The sequence below is a fragment of the Rhyacophila brunnea genome, unplaced genomic scaffold, assembly GCF_057557595.1.
Source record: "Rhyacophila brunnea isolate RB1 unplaced genomic scaffold, BYU_Rbru_1.0 scaffold_12, whole genome shotgun sequence".
In the NCBI taxonomy this organism is placed as follows: domain Eukaryota; kingdom Metazoa; phylum Arthropoda; class Insecta; order Trichoptera; family Rhyacophilidae; genus Rhyacophila; species Rhyacophila brunnea.
In genome coordinates, this window is record NW_028232774.1 from 38,035,716 (window position 1) to 38,053,570 (window position 17,855).

General features: G+C 32.9%; 1 protein-coding gene across 1 annotated transcript in view; it reads right to left on the bottom strand.

The window, feature by feature from the left end:
* Positions 1-11,519: 11,519 nt before the first annotated feature.
* LOC147078141 (modular serine protease-like) overlaps positions 11,520-17,855 on the bottom strand; it is a 38,400-nt gene continuing 32,064 nt past the window's right edge. Inside the window, exons 3-4 of the mRNA XM_085940179.1 lie at positions 13,040-13,173; positions 11,520-11,702 (exon numbers count right to left, since the gene is read on the bottom strand). Of these exons, the coding sequence (XP_085796305.1) occupies positions 11,520-11,702; positions 13,040-13,173 (317 nt within the window). The remainder of the gene's footprint in view (positions 11,703-13,039; positions 13,174-17,855) is intronic.

Sequence of the window (17,855 nt, forward strand, 5' to 3'; positions counted from 1 at the left end):
TAAATTATAAACAATTGATTTTAATTTGAACAATTATGCAGTTTCGATAATTGAATAAGATTGATTTTCATACAAAAAACTGTTGTGCATATCATAGCAAACTTACATACCTAGCATTATTTCTTAATTTGTGATATTATTGACTCATTAAATTATTATATTATTCTGCTGAATTAGCTTTCTATTGAAATTTGATTGACTCACATAAATCGCTCGTTTTGTAATTTTAACAATATTATGTTGCAAGATACATTGTATTTTAAAATTAATGGTTTCCTACCAAGTTATGCTGGATGGTAGGATTTTAAAACAAACTTAAGATGCTAACTTAAAAGTACACTCTGCCTGGAGATCCGTGAAGCACCCACAGTTCCTTAGTGATGTAGTATGAAATCATAATATCCAATTTCATTAATGTTAATTTAATTGTTATTGACAAAGTATTATTGCCGGATAATTCAATGTACCTTTTGGTAAATGATTGTGTCGCCTTTTGAATTTGTTTTAATAAAATGCCTGTTTTGTAAATTCACTTAAAAATGTCCCTCTGAGGCGGACAAAACCTGTCCAGATTTATTTATTAAAAGTGGAAAAAGCACTAAAAAATTGTATTTTATTAAATTAAATCAATAATACAAAGCATTTCCACCATGATTTGAAAGTTAACACAATAAAATATAGATATAGATCTATTGCTAGATGAAGGCCTTTCCAAACTGATATTCTTCTGAGTTCTATGAATTACGTTGCTATTCATATTTTTACAACGTTTTTATTAGTTCGTATTCTTATTTTTCCGGTGGTTGATGGTCCGGTGGTTGTTTGTCCGGTACAAATCTTGCAATCGATTTTTAATTAACTTCCCGACTTGCTAGACATTTGAAACTTTTAGAATATATCAGAACACGATGCCAATGCATTTTTAATACTTATAGCCATCTTTAAGTAGAATTGAATTCATTTTCAGTTAATTCTGTTTTTTATGAAAAGTTATTTCGACACCATTATTGGTTGCTAGGAAATTATTAATATACACGTGCATTACTATGGAAATCAATATGAGTGTCAAAATGACATTCCGGTATTATTTCTATCAAATACAATTTTTTTTGAACGTTTAAGCTAGTCAAGTCAAGTTTATATAATTCAACAGAAAATTTAAAAACGTTGTAAGTATATAAAAAGTTCTTTTTATCTTGTGATTATTAATATTAAATTCGGCGTTTAAAAATCGAATACAAAATATACTTACAAACTTTATTTTGATCTGCCGTAAACATTCAAAATTGGGGTTGGCTGGAATGGTAATTTGTAAAGTAAGTAAAAAATAAATAAATATGTAGGTAGGTGTCAATAATTGCGGCCAAGTAGGAAAATGAAATCAAACGAACATATTTTGACTTGTGTATTATATTCATTATTACACGGATTTATTGTATTAATTTTATTACCATTTTTGTGCATTTCTTTTCGAAAACAAAAACTCATGTATCACTTTATGTATTCAGGCAGTTAATAAAATTATTAAAATAAGTTAACCGTCTGAACTGTCAAAAAATTTTATCTTTTAACAGACCCTCAGTTTTGGCTGTGTTAACGTTTAGAGCGAGATAGAGTACGTCAACTACATATCTGTATACCAGAGGTATATTACGGTATGTTACAGGAGAGACGAATTTGTGATTTTTGGTACATTCAACTTCTGGCATTCGTGAATGGATAGAGACGTGCTAAAGTGCTAACTGTTATCATATAGAAATATCTGCGCAGATCCTAATGATGCGATACGTATAAAAATTAGCAGAACTAAGGATACAATAATATTATGTCGTTTATAAAATCCTTCTGGTCAATTGGTTTTGTGAAAGCAGAGTAGGTTCCACTACTGCATAAATCACCTACGGTACTGCCTTCAGGTGATGTACTGACGATGCCTCTGAGGTACCAGGTCTCGGTATACTTATATGTAGCATTTACCACCAATCCACCACCACTGTCACCTTTACAAACGCCAGTACCTAAAAACAGAATAATAACCGTCCAAAAATAGCTATGTTCATACATTTGTCAGCAGATCTGTATTTATTCTCTAAACCAATTGCATAATTTAATTTTTCATAAATATAGTATGGAAGAAGCTTGCGAATGGAAGCCACAGTGTTGTGATAAAAATGAGAACGCACATTAAAAATGAAATTTCCAAAGTACCTACTATTTGTTTTATCTAAATGCCACATTTTTTAACACATCCACTTCAATGTATACATTCTCGAAATGTCTTCAGTTCGAATTGAGTAAATTTTACAGTTCATCATTTATTAGTTCCAGCGGATCTATTACATACTCTCTATCTCGCTTTAAATTTTATCTCAGCCAAGAGATGTGCTGTTAAAATATAGCACTTATTGTAACAATTACAACCAACTTATTGTAATTGTTACAATAAGTGCTAATACTTTGATACAAACCTACCATAAGTTTGATAATATTTATCACTTTATCACTTTAGCGGTCAATAAGTATAGAATAGACCATATCAATTTCAAAATCGTGTTTCCTATAAGACACCATACATAATTTAATAATTAACATTTTTCCACCAACCTGTCACATATTAATGTTAATATCGTAAATACTTTCTACATGCCTACTCAATAATATGCAAACATAAGGCACTGGCGTCTAATAAGTTTTGTGAAAATATTGCATATTATTTCCCCCCTTAGACAAAATATATAATACTATACTACACTACCTTATAGTTGCCACCAAACCAACCCGCCCCGCACGACGCTCGGTCTTAATCGAGCGTATCACAAGGCCCTTTGCTTAGATGTGAAACATCAGCAGTTGTTTACGCCTGGAAATGTCTCAGGAGCACATCCCCAAGTCTCGGACTTCGCCACGCACTCAAGTGTGCTTTGATTGAGTTTACTGAGACTCAATGTAATAAAAAGTGCCCATGGTTCTACGATAAATAAATCTGAAAAGAGGTAGGCTTTGGAGATCTGAGAAATAGAGCACACTTGTCAGGTATACTTACGAAAAATAAGAAGATAATACGATATTACTACTAATGAATAGGTACACACTAATGACAACGACGCACTAATACAATGAAACTTCAAAAACTCACTGACATCATCAAATTGAGCGATGACTTTAAGTTACGTATTTTTCAAAACTTATACATTAATATGCGATAAAACGTCATTGAAATTATTTTTTTAAATTATCTAATTATTAATTATTTTTGACAAAGTGCAGTCATGACAACAATATTAAGCGCGAAGGTTTTAGACTCTGCGATAGGAGCCTACCATTTTTCATATTATTCGGTAGACTGACTGAGGTTACGTGAATAAGTCCATACGAAAAAATATCACAATTCCTTGACAAATAACCAGACATTTGTTTACGTTAACACAGATGGCGCGCTGTCCTATATTTTTTTAAACCTTTACAGATTGTTTTGTAATCTGTATAATATATTCTTACATATTATACGACATCTACCGTTGGCAAATTAAATTATTTTTATATATTGTAAAATAAGTAAGTGAATATATAAATTTAATATGTCAATTTGCAATTAAAAAATATTTTTCTTAAGAAGGTAGGCTTTAAATAATCGCCTAGTATGGAGTCATCGCCACTGACACACGGTGATAACATAGTTAACTTACATGCTTCGTATTCTATCGCTAGATATAGCTAATAGCATTGCGCTCCTCATTAATGAGGTTGCAATCGTAAATGGTGACTCGAGGAAGTGGAGGGGTATGTAATATGTACTCACCATTAAGGAATCCTGCACAAAGTTTCCCATTGTTAATATGCCTATGAAATGCGGGAGGCGATTTATTTATGCATTCTAATCTGCTAACGATTGGCATCCATGTTGTTTTTAATACATCAGCTGCTTGTTGCACATTTTTGTGCACCAGACCAAATCCTGCTACCTATAATTGAATATTAATAATAATTATCGACATGATTGTGGTAGAATTAGGGATCGCAATACCGAATGAATATATCAATACCGATGTTTCGGTATTTCTTATTGAATACCAGTATTAACACCGGTATTCGTCAAACCGTATTATAGAAAAAAAGAAATTCCTATCAAAAAATAGAACTGTGTTGCTGAGTTTCAAAACCCGCTATAAAAATTTATTTCAAACACTATTTTATAGCAACATACCGACATTTATTATGTTGACCTTTATAAATATATATAGATCGTAATATTATAGAACTGCTAATTTTTACAAATTGATTAGTATAAATCCGGGTACAGGAAAATCTCTCTCAAATTCAACGTTTGTCGGATGAACTATCAACGTTGGATTGATAAGTAATATAGTTGGAAATATTTGCCTCGAATGTTTTCTTTTTCGGAATTTGTTAATAATTTATCGGGATAATTCTATAAGTAGGTAGGTATATTTGAGGGATTTTGTTTTAATATTGTTTAAATTTTGTTGGTTTTAATCAATGTATTTGCGTTTTGGCAGCATAAAACTTATACATTAAATTTAATATACAATATAGTTGTAGGTAAGTAATGAAAAAAATAGCATTAAATTCATTTTCGAAAAACATAAACGTTTACGCTTCCTAATACCGAAAATACCGGTATTTTGGATTATTGAAACCGGTATTTTGGTATCGAAAAATAATTAAATTCCGGTTCTTAAATACCGGTATTGCAATCCCTATGTGGAATATACTATCGAAATTCATTACAAAATATTTACTAAATAAACAATATTATTGTACCTCCCCTATGAATAAGATAGTCCCATTGTATATACTGTTGGGGATGTTAGGGTGTGGAGATAAAATCGGAATTGCTTGGATAACCGGACGGGTGAGTTTATTTATCGATACAAGAATACATAAATGCAACGATAAAAATGACAGGGTTACAATCATATGAGTAAAAAAAAAACAGTGCAGAGCAATCGCGACGATCTCGTGCTCAGACCGAGCCGCGATCCGAAAGCAACGACTACCGATCTACTGTTAACGATAGAACGAATGGCGGAATTATGGTGGTCGAGTATCTATGATCAAATGACGGGCCAGGAGTGAAGAGACTGATCAAGTGAGACGGAGACCACTTATCAATCGTCCTTAGCTTTTTGTACAAATGAAATCAATACATTACATGAGTCACTGTTTATCGAGGTTAATAAATCAAACTAATCATTGTTGAACTAGGTTATGATTAAGAAACCTGCTGATCGTAGTGTCTTGCGGCTACGAGGTGTTTTGATGTCCACGCATGAGACAGCCGATTGCTATATTACCTGTAACAAAACACAATTGATAGTTGAATGACTTGTTGATTATACGTTGTCGAAAATCATGCCAACCAACGGCGGCTCCTCTAATACCATGCAAGTGCAACGCACTGCCTGCATTTTTGAAGACATCGCTCAACTTTTCATTTCATAGTATAAATAAACATATTTAATTTACCATCTGAGAAGTCGGTAAGAGAACACGGTAGCTTTCGGTGATTGACGTAATCATGAAAAGACGCTTTACGACCTTACGTGGCTAGGACACGTGCTCCGGATGCCACCAAAAAGTGTGATACGTCGTACCCTTATGGCACAGCTTCAAGGGTTTCGTCGCCATGGCCGGCCCTCACTCACCCTGCAGCGGTGCCACAAAAGCGACCAACGTGATGCAGGTCTGACATGGCGGGAGGCGCAAGAGTTGGCGATGGACCAAGGGAAGTGGCGCGAACTTGTGCTTGCCCTATGCTCCAATGCTGGGTCGTGACAGGGTGAAAGAAGAAGATCTTCTCTTTATAGAAGGTAAACCATTGCGCACTACCAGAAAATGCTATTCTGAAGACCACCGGCCGCCACTGATGCTGACCAGGCATAAGGTTGTTGGTCGCTACAGACTCATAAAATTATTTTGGCTAGCATCATCATTGACATATGACCAATGTCATTAGTTGACTACAACAGAAGATAATCCCGACTGAATTGAAACTTTCAGACGACTTGCACTGACAATATCAATAGAAAAACTGGCAGATCGTTTAGATTTTTTTTATTTTATACAACGCCGACAGCCAGTGAATTGTCCAATTATCGCATACTCAATAAAATAGCTGATCGGCAATTTATTGAACAGTCATTTCAACATATTATTCAATATTGCGTACGTATTGACGATTGAAATAGCGGATCATAATTCATTGGAAAGGAAACTATCATAACTTCCCAGACTGCGAATATCTCGCCGGATGGTATCTTGCACTATCGACGTACCTGTCTTAGTATCAATCTTATTCCGATCAATCTTCATGTCAGTCTCTCTTTCGCTCCTCACAGCATCTCATCCACTGATCCTCGGACCTCGGACCAGAAACATAATTCGTCTATCATAACTCTTGTAACATAGCTATTGTTTACTGGCTGCTTACGCTGCGAAATAAACTCTCTCCTCCATTCATCGGAGCAACCACCAATCTGACTTATCATCACAACTCTGGGTCACCTCATAAAGCGGTCTCATCATTTTACAACGAGACCCCCAAATATTGTAATCCTACATATTCAATCCAATCATTACCATGTATTATGGTATTATACAATTTTTATTCGATTGTCGCCATCATTTTATTATATACTATAATTTGAAGAACATATTTGGATGTTTGTATGTACCGTCCTGCAGTTTTTCTTTATACAAATCCATACGCGCAGTCAGATTTCGACAAAATTTGAAGACTAGATGGAAGCCGATGAGTCGGCGTGCGTGGTCTGGGTCTCGAATTTCAGATTTAATCCTTAAAATTTAACCCGTTGCACCCCGGAGACAGTTTTACGGTTTTTGCGGAAAAAGCCGCCGCGTACTTGAAACGCGGAAGTTATGCTGCAATCCCTTTTTTTTATTGAAAATGTCGCTTGAATGTGTACATTTTTATTTCAGCTAGATCGGATGTCAAATGACAAAGTTAGATGCAAATAATTCGTGGGTCGAGATGTGTAGTCAGGTAAGTCACAAAACAGCAAAAATGAGATATGAATGCCAATATACTAAAAAAAATAATCTTTCGTTGTGTGTAGTCAGGTAAGTCGTACGTCTCACCATTGGCGAGATGCATTTTCAGTCAAAACATATTTTTTATTTTATGGGGTGTGTACAGTTAAGTCACATGAGTAGTCAGATAAGTCAACATTTTGTGTGACTTACCTTACTACTCATAGTTGGCTTACCTTCAAACGTCATACCTACTCAGTGTTGATTTTGGCGAATCTAGCGTATTTTTTAAGATATTTTGAGAAATTTTGAAATAAAATAACAACCGAACGTAAGTAAAATAGTCATATTATAAATATGACTTATAAAAATAAGTAGGTATGTGTATTAATTTGTAAAATATACAAAAATTATCAAATTTATCGAATTTGATTTATTTAAATCTAAAAACACGTACACAATATCTAAACAAATAATCTTGCTTCTAGGTTCAACCACATACTCCAATAACTTGTATGTTGAGGATTCAGATGACAGCATAAAAGATCCTGATTTTAATATTCAAGAATTGTTAGTCTAATTTACCATCTGATGATAGTGACATTGAAGAACCACACCCTTCGTTCTCAAATAATGCTTCCATGATTACACATCACAACGATGTTTTAACCTGTAACCCTCATTCTCGATTCAGAAGAAATAATCACCACAAACGCAACTTAAAGGATGATACAAAAGCCTTCAGAAATAATTAAAACGTTTTACGAAATACTGGAAAAAGTTATACAAGTATAATGGAAGTTATGAATACGAAAAAAAGTCGTATCAGACAAAGCAAACCAGGAAAACAACATTTTCGCCAAGTAACGGTTCAATATTACTTGATTGTTGAACTGTCACGGAAACCAATTTACGGAAACCAACCGTAAAGGTTGTACAATAAAAACATTGGGTGAAAGTCACAATTTTTTGAACATGTTTTGAAAAAAAAGTGAGACTACTTCCAGTAATACTAGAGGAAAATATATCCTTAAAAATAAACAGCGAAGAAGATAGTCAAATAGCAAAGGCACATAATATACTCCCAATCCCATCATATGAGAATCATTACTCTAGAAGGGACTCTGTCAGTGTCAGAAGATACTTACCGCCACATTTGACAATAACTATATTGTAACTGATGTATTCTCAATATTTGAAGAGTATTAGGTCTAATCCGATCAACATTCGTTTATACACAGAAATATGCCATAGCATGAACTTAACATTCTAACGGCCAAATAAGAATATTTGCCAAAAATGCGCTAAACTTAACGGCCCACGTGCTCGTCGTAGGTCAAAATTGAGTTTTTATTGTATTTTCAAACCATGATCCTGGACACTTCTTAAACGTTGAAGATAATCTATTTCTATAATTTTGAAGCCTTATTATCCTTTATAGTTATTTTATACATTTGATGACTGCATAAAATATTTTTGTTACATAAAATAGTATTCTTTTAAACCTCTCGCTCTAATGTTTTAGAATATAGTCATATTTCGGTACATGAATGTGCAGTGGTGTTAAGATTTTTTACATTTATTAATTTTTAATCGCATTTATAAACTATTAGTATAATTTATGACGAGATAATTTTAGTAAAATATTTACGATAAAAAAATATATTAATAATCTCTGTGATCCCAAATTTGACAAGAATTAGGCATTTTGTTATTCAAAAAATCGGCAAGATTAACACATTTGAAGATGATTATAAAGATACTTATTATAAGCTATTTCTTTGACCATTCAAGTGTGATAAACATTTTGTGAATAATGATTGTTTTCTAATAATTATTGACCTAAGAATTAGGTGGTATTTTTTTTGAAATACGCCATTTCTTTTGTCATTCCCTAATGGTTAAGCTACAACATACGGCCGTAGCCATAAATTGACAAACTATAATTAAAGTAGGGAGTAAAATTATGTTAACGCGCGTGTTTGAACATGTACCTAACCGAATTTTTTAACAAAAGAAATGGCGTATTTCAAAAAAATACCACCTTTTAGGTCAATAATTATTATAAAGCAATCATTATTTATAAGATGTTTATCACACTTAAATGGTCAAAGATATAGCTTATAATAAGTATCTTTAGAATCATCTTCAAATATGTTAATCTTGCCGATTTTTTGAATAATAAAATGCCTAATTCTTGTCAAATTTGGGATCACAGAGATTATCAATATATTTTTTTATCGTAAATATTTTACAAAAATTATCTCGTAATAAATTATACTTATGGTTTCATAAATGCGTTGAAAAATTAATAAACTTAAAAAATCTTAACACCACTGCACAGTTATGTACCAAAATATGACTATATTCTAAAACATTAGAGAGAGAGGTTTAAAAGAATACTATTTTATGTAACAAAAATACTTTATGCAGTCATCAAATGTTTAAAATAACTATAAAGGATAATAAGGCTTCAAAATTATATAAATATATTATCTACATCGTTTAAGGAGTGTCCAGGATCATGGTTTGAAAATACAATAAAAACTCAATTTTGACCTTCGACGAGCATGTCCCCCCTTAATATACAAATTTAGAATTTCACCGACGATGAGGAAAGAAATAAAAATCGTGAGGAATTGAAAGAGCATCATCAAGAAGCTGACTTTGCATATTCAACCAAGAGTTGTAATAAAGAGTACAGCTTGCAAGATCCCTCATGCCAAATTGTAACATTTGACATGCAGCAATGTCTGCCCACACAAATTGTTGAAAGTTCTAACTACCGCTATGGATGTTAAATTTGACAGTGCATGATTGTGATAATAACCATGGATATTGCTATGTATGGCATGAGGCTCTTGCTAATAGAGAAGCTAACGAGCTAACGATATCGCTTCATGCCTGTTCAAATACTTAACTGAGGGGATACATGTTAGCAGTGAAGCATTCTGAGACTTTAAACAAAATTGATCACAAATTTTTAGTCTCTGGCCATACACATAATATAAAGTGCGATAGTGACCATCGCATGAGAAGAAGAAAATGACATTTGGTGGAATGATCGAACATCCTCATGATTGAGCCAAATTAATGTGAAAGGCTGCAAAAAAATCCTTTTAAAGTCACTGAAATGACTCGTGCAGATTTTTTAACTACTCGGATCGATAAAAAGAACCATTGCAACTCAGAAAAATAGACACAGATGGGAATAAGTTTGTTTGGCTATGTTAAGTGGCTTCAATTCAACAAACATGAACCGGGAATAGTGAAATTTCAAAGAACTCCCGACGAGACGACTAAATTTTAACAAATTACATATATAAGACGAGACAAGACGAAAGATTTGATAGACTTACTTCCATACATTTTACCGTATTATAGAGAATTTTATGAGTCACTTGAGACAGTCAGGGATTTTAACCTGATACCATTGAAGAAATCCATACTTAAGTTTAATGATAACGATGAAACTTTATAATATTCACGTTTTTGTGCCTTTTCACTACTTAAATAACATTAAAGTTTTTAAAATGCTAATTTTAAATTTACATATTTTGTTCAATAAACCAATAAGATTTATGTATAAAATCTGTGTTTTATTGCTAATATTAGTCGAATTTACTATGGAAAAATAATAATATTACTTCGTGCGTAGTAAGGTAAGTCAATCATTTTTTGTGCAAATCCAAATAAGTCAATTCCCTTTTTTTTAAACCAATTAAGTTTTAATTAAACAAAATAGTTAGAATACTTCTAGGACATATAATTGAAAGCCAATTACATGTACTTTAATTTGTTACTCATAAAAAACAAAACTATAATTAGGGGAATGTGGGGAATTTTTTGAACTTTGTTTTTTCTATATCTCAAAATGACAATTTGTGACTTATCTGACTTCACATCCCGACCCACCAATTGTATAATTAGAATCGCTAATCGGCAGGGAGCCAACCGAGCCGGCGCGGCGCGGGCGACGCGGTGCTTCAGATATGAATGCTTCACTCATGGACAATTATATGTAGCGGCATCAAGAGTGGGGAGTAGTAAAAATCTATATATTTTGGCATCAAATGGAAAAGCCACAAATATTGTATATCGAAAAGCCCTAGAATGATGGATTGGATATTTATATTAAATATAAAAGCCTTAAAATAATAAAATACATATGTACTACTGTTTAAGATATTTAAATGCAAAAAATGTACAAAAATGTACTATATTATGTTAAAAATAAAAATCATTAATATTATATTTTTTTACTTTTTTAAATTCAATCCTTTGCACTCTACGTATTAAATTTAGAATTTTTATTTTCAGATATTAAACTATTAAACTCCCGGGCAGCACCGGGTGATACTGCTAGTATGGTAATATTTATATACGAATTGGTCCAATTCGGTCACGACTCCAGAGAACGTCTCAAAAGTGACTTTTCACGATCCGAGGCGACGGCTGGCTTGAGAATCCGCCAATGTAATTTGAGATTTACTATTCTAATGAATACTTCATACCTTAGCTAGTACTCCGGCGGAAGTCTGTATATCGTCGAAGGATTTGTCGAAATCTAAGCAAATTGGTAAAATTAAATGAGAAAAGTTCAGCGGCGTCTCCAGTATCAATATAGCCAAGTCATTTTGATAACTGGTTGTCTCGCCGTCATAATTATCTGGAATTTTAATTTCATTCACCTGCAATCATAGGAAACGAGAACGAATTAACATTATTATTATATCAATATACGTATAGGTATATAATTTAATAAATTATATTATAATATATCTTCGGCTTATCGTGTAAACCTATAAACTCTCAAAAATAATGGTGTGATTTTACTTATACGATTAACGCAGTAGTAATATCGCTTAAATGGTAATTTTACTTTGAGAATGCGATCATCACCAGTATGAAAAGTCAGGTAAAATTCTAAGAAATGAAGTCACAATCGCTAATAACTCGCTTTATTAATGTTATTATAACGGTTAATAATAAAGTATGATAATATCATTATTACCATATTTATGTTATTTTATTGTTTATATGTTAACTGTCATCAGCTGTCACGGAGAACATAGACTAAAATAATGCAGACTCTTACGCGACTATTATAAATGTCCACACAATATTTCCGTTGCATTATCGGACACCATTCGAAGCTATAATTTTTAAGCTTACTTTTGAAGCTATTTCGCGTTTTCAAGCAGGTATAGGTAGAGCTGGGTTTCGGGAATTTCCCGACGGGAATTCTCGAGAAATTTTCGAGATTTTCCATCCCGAATCTCGAGAATTGGAATTTTTAACATTTCTGGAAATCAAGGATCTCGAGAATCTTTTCTCGGGATTCGGGATTTCTTTATTATCAAATATTAATTGAAAAAAAAAAATTCCATATGGAAAAAGTGGACCAAAAACACAAAATTATTGATGAATATTAGACAATGACTTATCGGGGAATTTAACACAACTAAGCCAACGTCGACTCAAAATGAGTACAATTTTTGCAACATCAGGGAATTTTGCATCTCGAAAGCGTACGCGATTGTCAGACGCAGCGATTGACAGTCTGTGTTTTTTGAAATTCTATTTTAATAAGTAATGTTTTGAATTATTTTTGTTTTCCTACTTATATTTTGTTTGTCTTCTTACACAAATAAAAAAAATCATATTTTCTCGGAATTTGTCTGTTTTTACACTGATTTTAGGATTTTTATAGGTTGTTTTGAAATTCACCGATTTCTCGAGAATTCTTTTCTGGAAATCCCGAATTTCGAGAATTCAAAATTTCATCATTTCGGGAAATCCCGAATCTCGAGATTGAGATTTTCTCGGGAAATACCCAACTCTAGGTAGAGGTATATATTGTATGATAATGCTTGATTCAAAAATTAAACTCCAGAACGAAATATTGTTATTGTTTTTTTATCAATAATAATAATTACCTATAACACATGATCAAGTGGTGGAGTTTCCTTTTGTGGTTTTCATTTATATATTAAAATTTATTGTATACTTAGACTAGTGTGGGTACCTCAGATATTTGAATTTCCGATTCCGTCATACTTTCAATATGGTCGAATTCAATAAACATCTTCCCAACTGCTATGGTGAATAATCCGGGGCGAAAAGGTTTTGTCGTGTTCTTGTCGTAAAAGCAATGAGCAGCTGAAACAAATTGGCATACACAATTTATTATGCTCAGTGTCAATATATCTCCACTATATCTCCACCCATCCATCAATGACATAATATTTAAATTTGTACGGTACTTTCTAAAGTAGGGCACATCTCATTTTATATCATAAGTAGGCTCCGAGCCCAAACTGATTTTGAGTCCCCAAAACTAAATGTTTACTGCGATTTGTAAAATATTTTTAAATATTTAATAATAAAGTTTAGTACTTTGTAAATACATTCATTTTACAACCTTTTTATTAGCTCGTATTCTTATTTGTCCGGTGGCTCTTTGTCCGGTACAAATCTTGCAATCGATTTATAACTAAAAAATCTAGTTTCGTTGTTAACTTAAAACTATTTTTGTTCAAATTTCTTACAAAATACTTTAATTTACCATTCAACGAGATTTCATATAAGTATATACCTATAATTATTATCTTCATTCGAAACAGCAGATCCATAACAGCAACGTAACATTAATGAATCCAGCAGATACAGATTTAAATCCTGTCGGGTGTCGTATTTTATATCATTTTTCTTAGCTCGTATTCTTATTTTTCCGGTAGTTGTTTGTCCGGTACAAATCTTGCGATCGATTTTTAACTAACTTTCCGACTAGCTAGACATTTGAAACTTATAGAATATATCAGAACACGATGCCAAAGCATTTTTTTTGTAGAATTGAATTAATTTTCAGTTAATTCTGTTTTGTATGAAAAGTTATTTCGATACCATTATTGCTTCTGGGGTCCTAAAAACTAAATTATTAATATAGACGTGCGTTACTATGGAAATCAATTAATATGACATGTCAAGATGACATTTCAGTATTATTTCTATCAAGTACATTTTTTTTGATCGTTTAAGCTAGTCAAGTCAAGTTTATATGATTCAACGGAAAATTTAAAAACATTGAATATAAAAAGTTCTTTTTGTCGTGTAATTATTTCTTAGTTAAATGGCATCTGATATTATAATTAATTAAATTTTAACTTAAATAGGTTTAGTTTTTTGTTTGTAATAGATAAAATTAACGTATTTTTTGTAGAATTACGTGATACAAGACGGCTCTTCTGGTCTAGTGCGTTAGGCACTGGTCTTTCTTCCGGGGGCTCCGGGTTCGACCCCAATGAGGTCACAATATATTTATATGATTTTCTCAAATTCTGTGTTCGCGATTGTTTCATTTGTGATGCTAACTATACTTCTTCTTCACTATACTATGGGTGGAGTGGCGGAAGTGCATTGCAAAATCCTACTTATCCGCCGGCCAGGCAGAAAAATTAAATAAAATATCGTTTGGCAATACGCGCTACGTTGCCCGTAGGCCAGGGCATTTTTAATGTAAATATAAGCATTGTAACATATTGTATAAAATAGATTGTCGAAACATGTGACACAAATACAATATTATGTAACTGTCCAAATAAAATGACACAACATAATATTCGACTGTGGTTAGGAAATAGGGCGTAACCCTCGATTTTTCGAAAAGTGCTTTTATTAGATATTAACAACTAAATACACGTTCTATAAAAGGAAGTAAGCCGCAAATACCAATTTTTTTAATCTAAATACAGGTTTTAATTGAGATTAATTAAGTTTTAATTTAAGGAAAAAAGCATTTATCCTCAATTTTATTGATTTTTTTGTAATGACTTCTTTAATGAAAATATATTACACCAAATCATCAATCATCATGCACCCAATGTATGTGCCTATTTTTTTTAACATTAAACTAAAATCATTCAAAAAATGTTTTTTGCCCCTCCTGTAAAATTTGTTCTGTGAGGGTTACGCCCTTTTTCCTAAACTGGGTCGATGCATCTCTCGCAAGAAACTGGTGTGGTTTTGAATAGTTTGAAGACGATGTACCGTTGTGATTATTTCAATTGAGATATTATCTACAATGGCAAAGACTCCATACGAGGCCACTATTTACGAAAATAAATTTAGCGTTTTTATATTTTTTACATATATATTAATACCGAGACCAAGAAGACTCACATGTAGGCTGGTAAGATCCTTCATCGGGCATTACTTCAGGTTTGGCGTCAGTTTGGCATCATGGCGGACAGGATCAGTTATAACACAGAAATTTAATTTGAAGGCTCCGCGCGGAGTTACAATTTTATTTACACTAAATTATACAAGCTTGGGGTCGTATGCATGAGATTCCCAAAAACCTTATAGGCTATATACTGCACGTTTGTATGCATGAGTACACACGTAATTAGCTGTTAAGTGACGTCACGAATGTGACATCTCATGTGTCATGGTGTTCGTATTATAAAATTTCATTACCCGATAAATAATTCAAAATTTTGAAATTGTAAATGTGTCTGAAAGTGTGCGAACTGTACCATATAAATTTAATAATTATACATGAATAATTATTATGAACCTTAAATAATTTATCAGCTATTTTATCACATGTATTTTATAGTTATTCTACTGTACGAAAGGTTGTATTGCCAGTAAAATTTTCTATTTGGTGGCAACACTGAATACATTTGGTGGCAATACTGAATATTATTATGACTAACTTCACTTCAATTATGAAATGTCAAAACAGAATAAGAATAAAAGACAGAAAATGCAAATGATTTAGACAATAATATGTAAAGATCTCTGTATAATATTATCATTTATACCAATCACCGTATGACACTATTGATGTTTCCAGTATATTTGAGAGTTGTGCCTTGTTTATTACCTACAGTTATCTTACAGTAATTAACTAGGTAGGTAGGTACCATAATATTTTGCAGAACGCAGAATACTTCCAATTGTATATTTTAATGCCAGATACAGCAGTAGGTACATATTTTTGCGGTGGTTTAGCGGAGATATTTTATCGTAATCTTACGTAAGTCCATCTTATGTCTCCATGAGAAATATCGCAAGCGAAATAGGTATGAGGCATTTTATCAGTTACCTGGTATCTAGTCTAGATTATAGACTAGGGATCAAAATTATACGTATTTTGTAAACAGCACGACTAGGAACTGTTTTTAAAGTTCGCAATTTTACAGAATCTACAAAACGAACAAGGGCCTCAACCAAACGTTTGTTGCAATGAATGCAAAATTAAAATGACATTTGAAAGTGACACCTGAGGCAGCCATTTTTAATGGCGCGTGACGTCAGATCACTTACGTCACAAACAGTGTTATAAGCTATTCGATGGAAAATCGGTTAAATAGCTTATAAAGAATTTGGGAATCTCATACATACGGCCCCAAATAGGTTCAGCATGACTGAGATACAATACACCGAATTGGCGGGGGTTACGCATGTCGGTTACTTGAGGGCACGCAACATTTAACTGGTTTGCACTACACTTTATATTATTGCCACGTGGCCGCGTTTACACATTATTTATTAAGTTTCAGGGACACTTGTTATTTATTAAGATCTTGCGTAGTAGGCATCACACGGCAATGTATCTAGTTTATTGAGCGGGCAGTTATATTTTTTAAGGGCCGACGCCCGTTATCTACCATGCGACACGAATAGGCAAAAGACCGATAAACGAGAAATAGTGTTGTGTTGAGTAGGTTTGTGAATAAGTTAAATGGAATAAAACTCTTTTTTGTTCATTTTCAATTGATATTTTGGAACTCAATATTAAAAAGCCAAAAATTGACGATAAACATTCGGCGAAAAGAACGACTACACCCACTACAGTCGGTGGTGGTGTAAATTAAAAGAACATTTTTTCAATGGAATTCAGCATAAATATTGTAGCTCTCTAGACCAAGCGGGTAGCACAGCCGATATTATCTGAGTAATGTTTTGGCATACTAGGCGCACATATCCAGCATGGTCGCTGTTAGTCACTTCCAATCCACCAGTCGCTGATGACACGCTCAACGGTTACCGCCACTATGCCTCTAATTTAGTAAAAACTATGAGAAACTGTACAAATATGCAGCCATGTATTGTGAAAATATGTAAAAATAATAATATGAAGAAGTAAAAGAGCCTATGGGACTAATTTACTTTCTCCTCCTTGGGCCCCCCCAATATTAAATCCTGAGTGCGCCACTGCCAATAATAGTTTTACTTTTTACGGATTTCTTCCAAAATAACTTTTCATACAAAACAGAATTAACTGAAAATTAAATCAATTCTACTTAAAGATGGCTAAAAGTATTTAAAAAATGCATTGGCATCGTGTTCTGATATATATTATAAAAGTTTCAAATGTCTAGCTAGTCGGAAAGTTAGTTAAAAATCAATTGCAAGATTTGTACCGGACAAATAAGAATACGAGCTAAGAAAAACGTTGTAAAATGGAGTTTTTATTGTTCTCGAATGATATAATTACAAGCGATATCAGTCGATCGCCATAAATAATTTTATCAACTAGTCGATCCTAGAAAAAAAAGTGTGGCTTCCCCTGCTATATAATATAAATCAGCTAAATTCTAAATAAATTTCATAGCTTAGTTATTACACCGTGGTGGAGACTATTTCGTTAAAACTCACGAACACGTTAACGTGAAAATGTCTTATTGAAAACAATTCGTATACCCACATTGGTATTTCTGATTTGGACTCGCCAGTGCCCATGAAACCACCTTGTAAAAACCCTGGAAAATTCTTGGTATAACAAAGCGGATTCTAATGAATATTTTGTCGAATTCATTGGGTATGAGAATTTG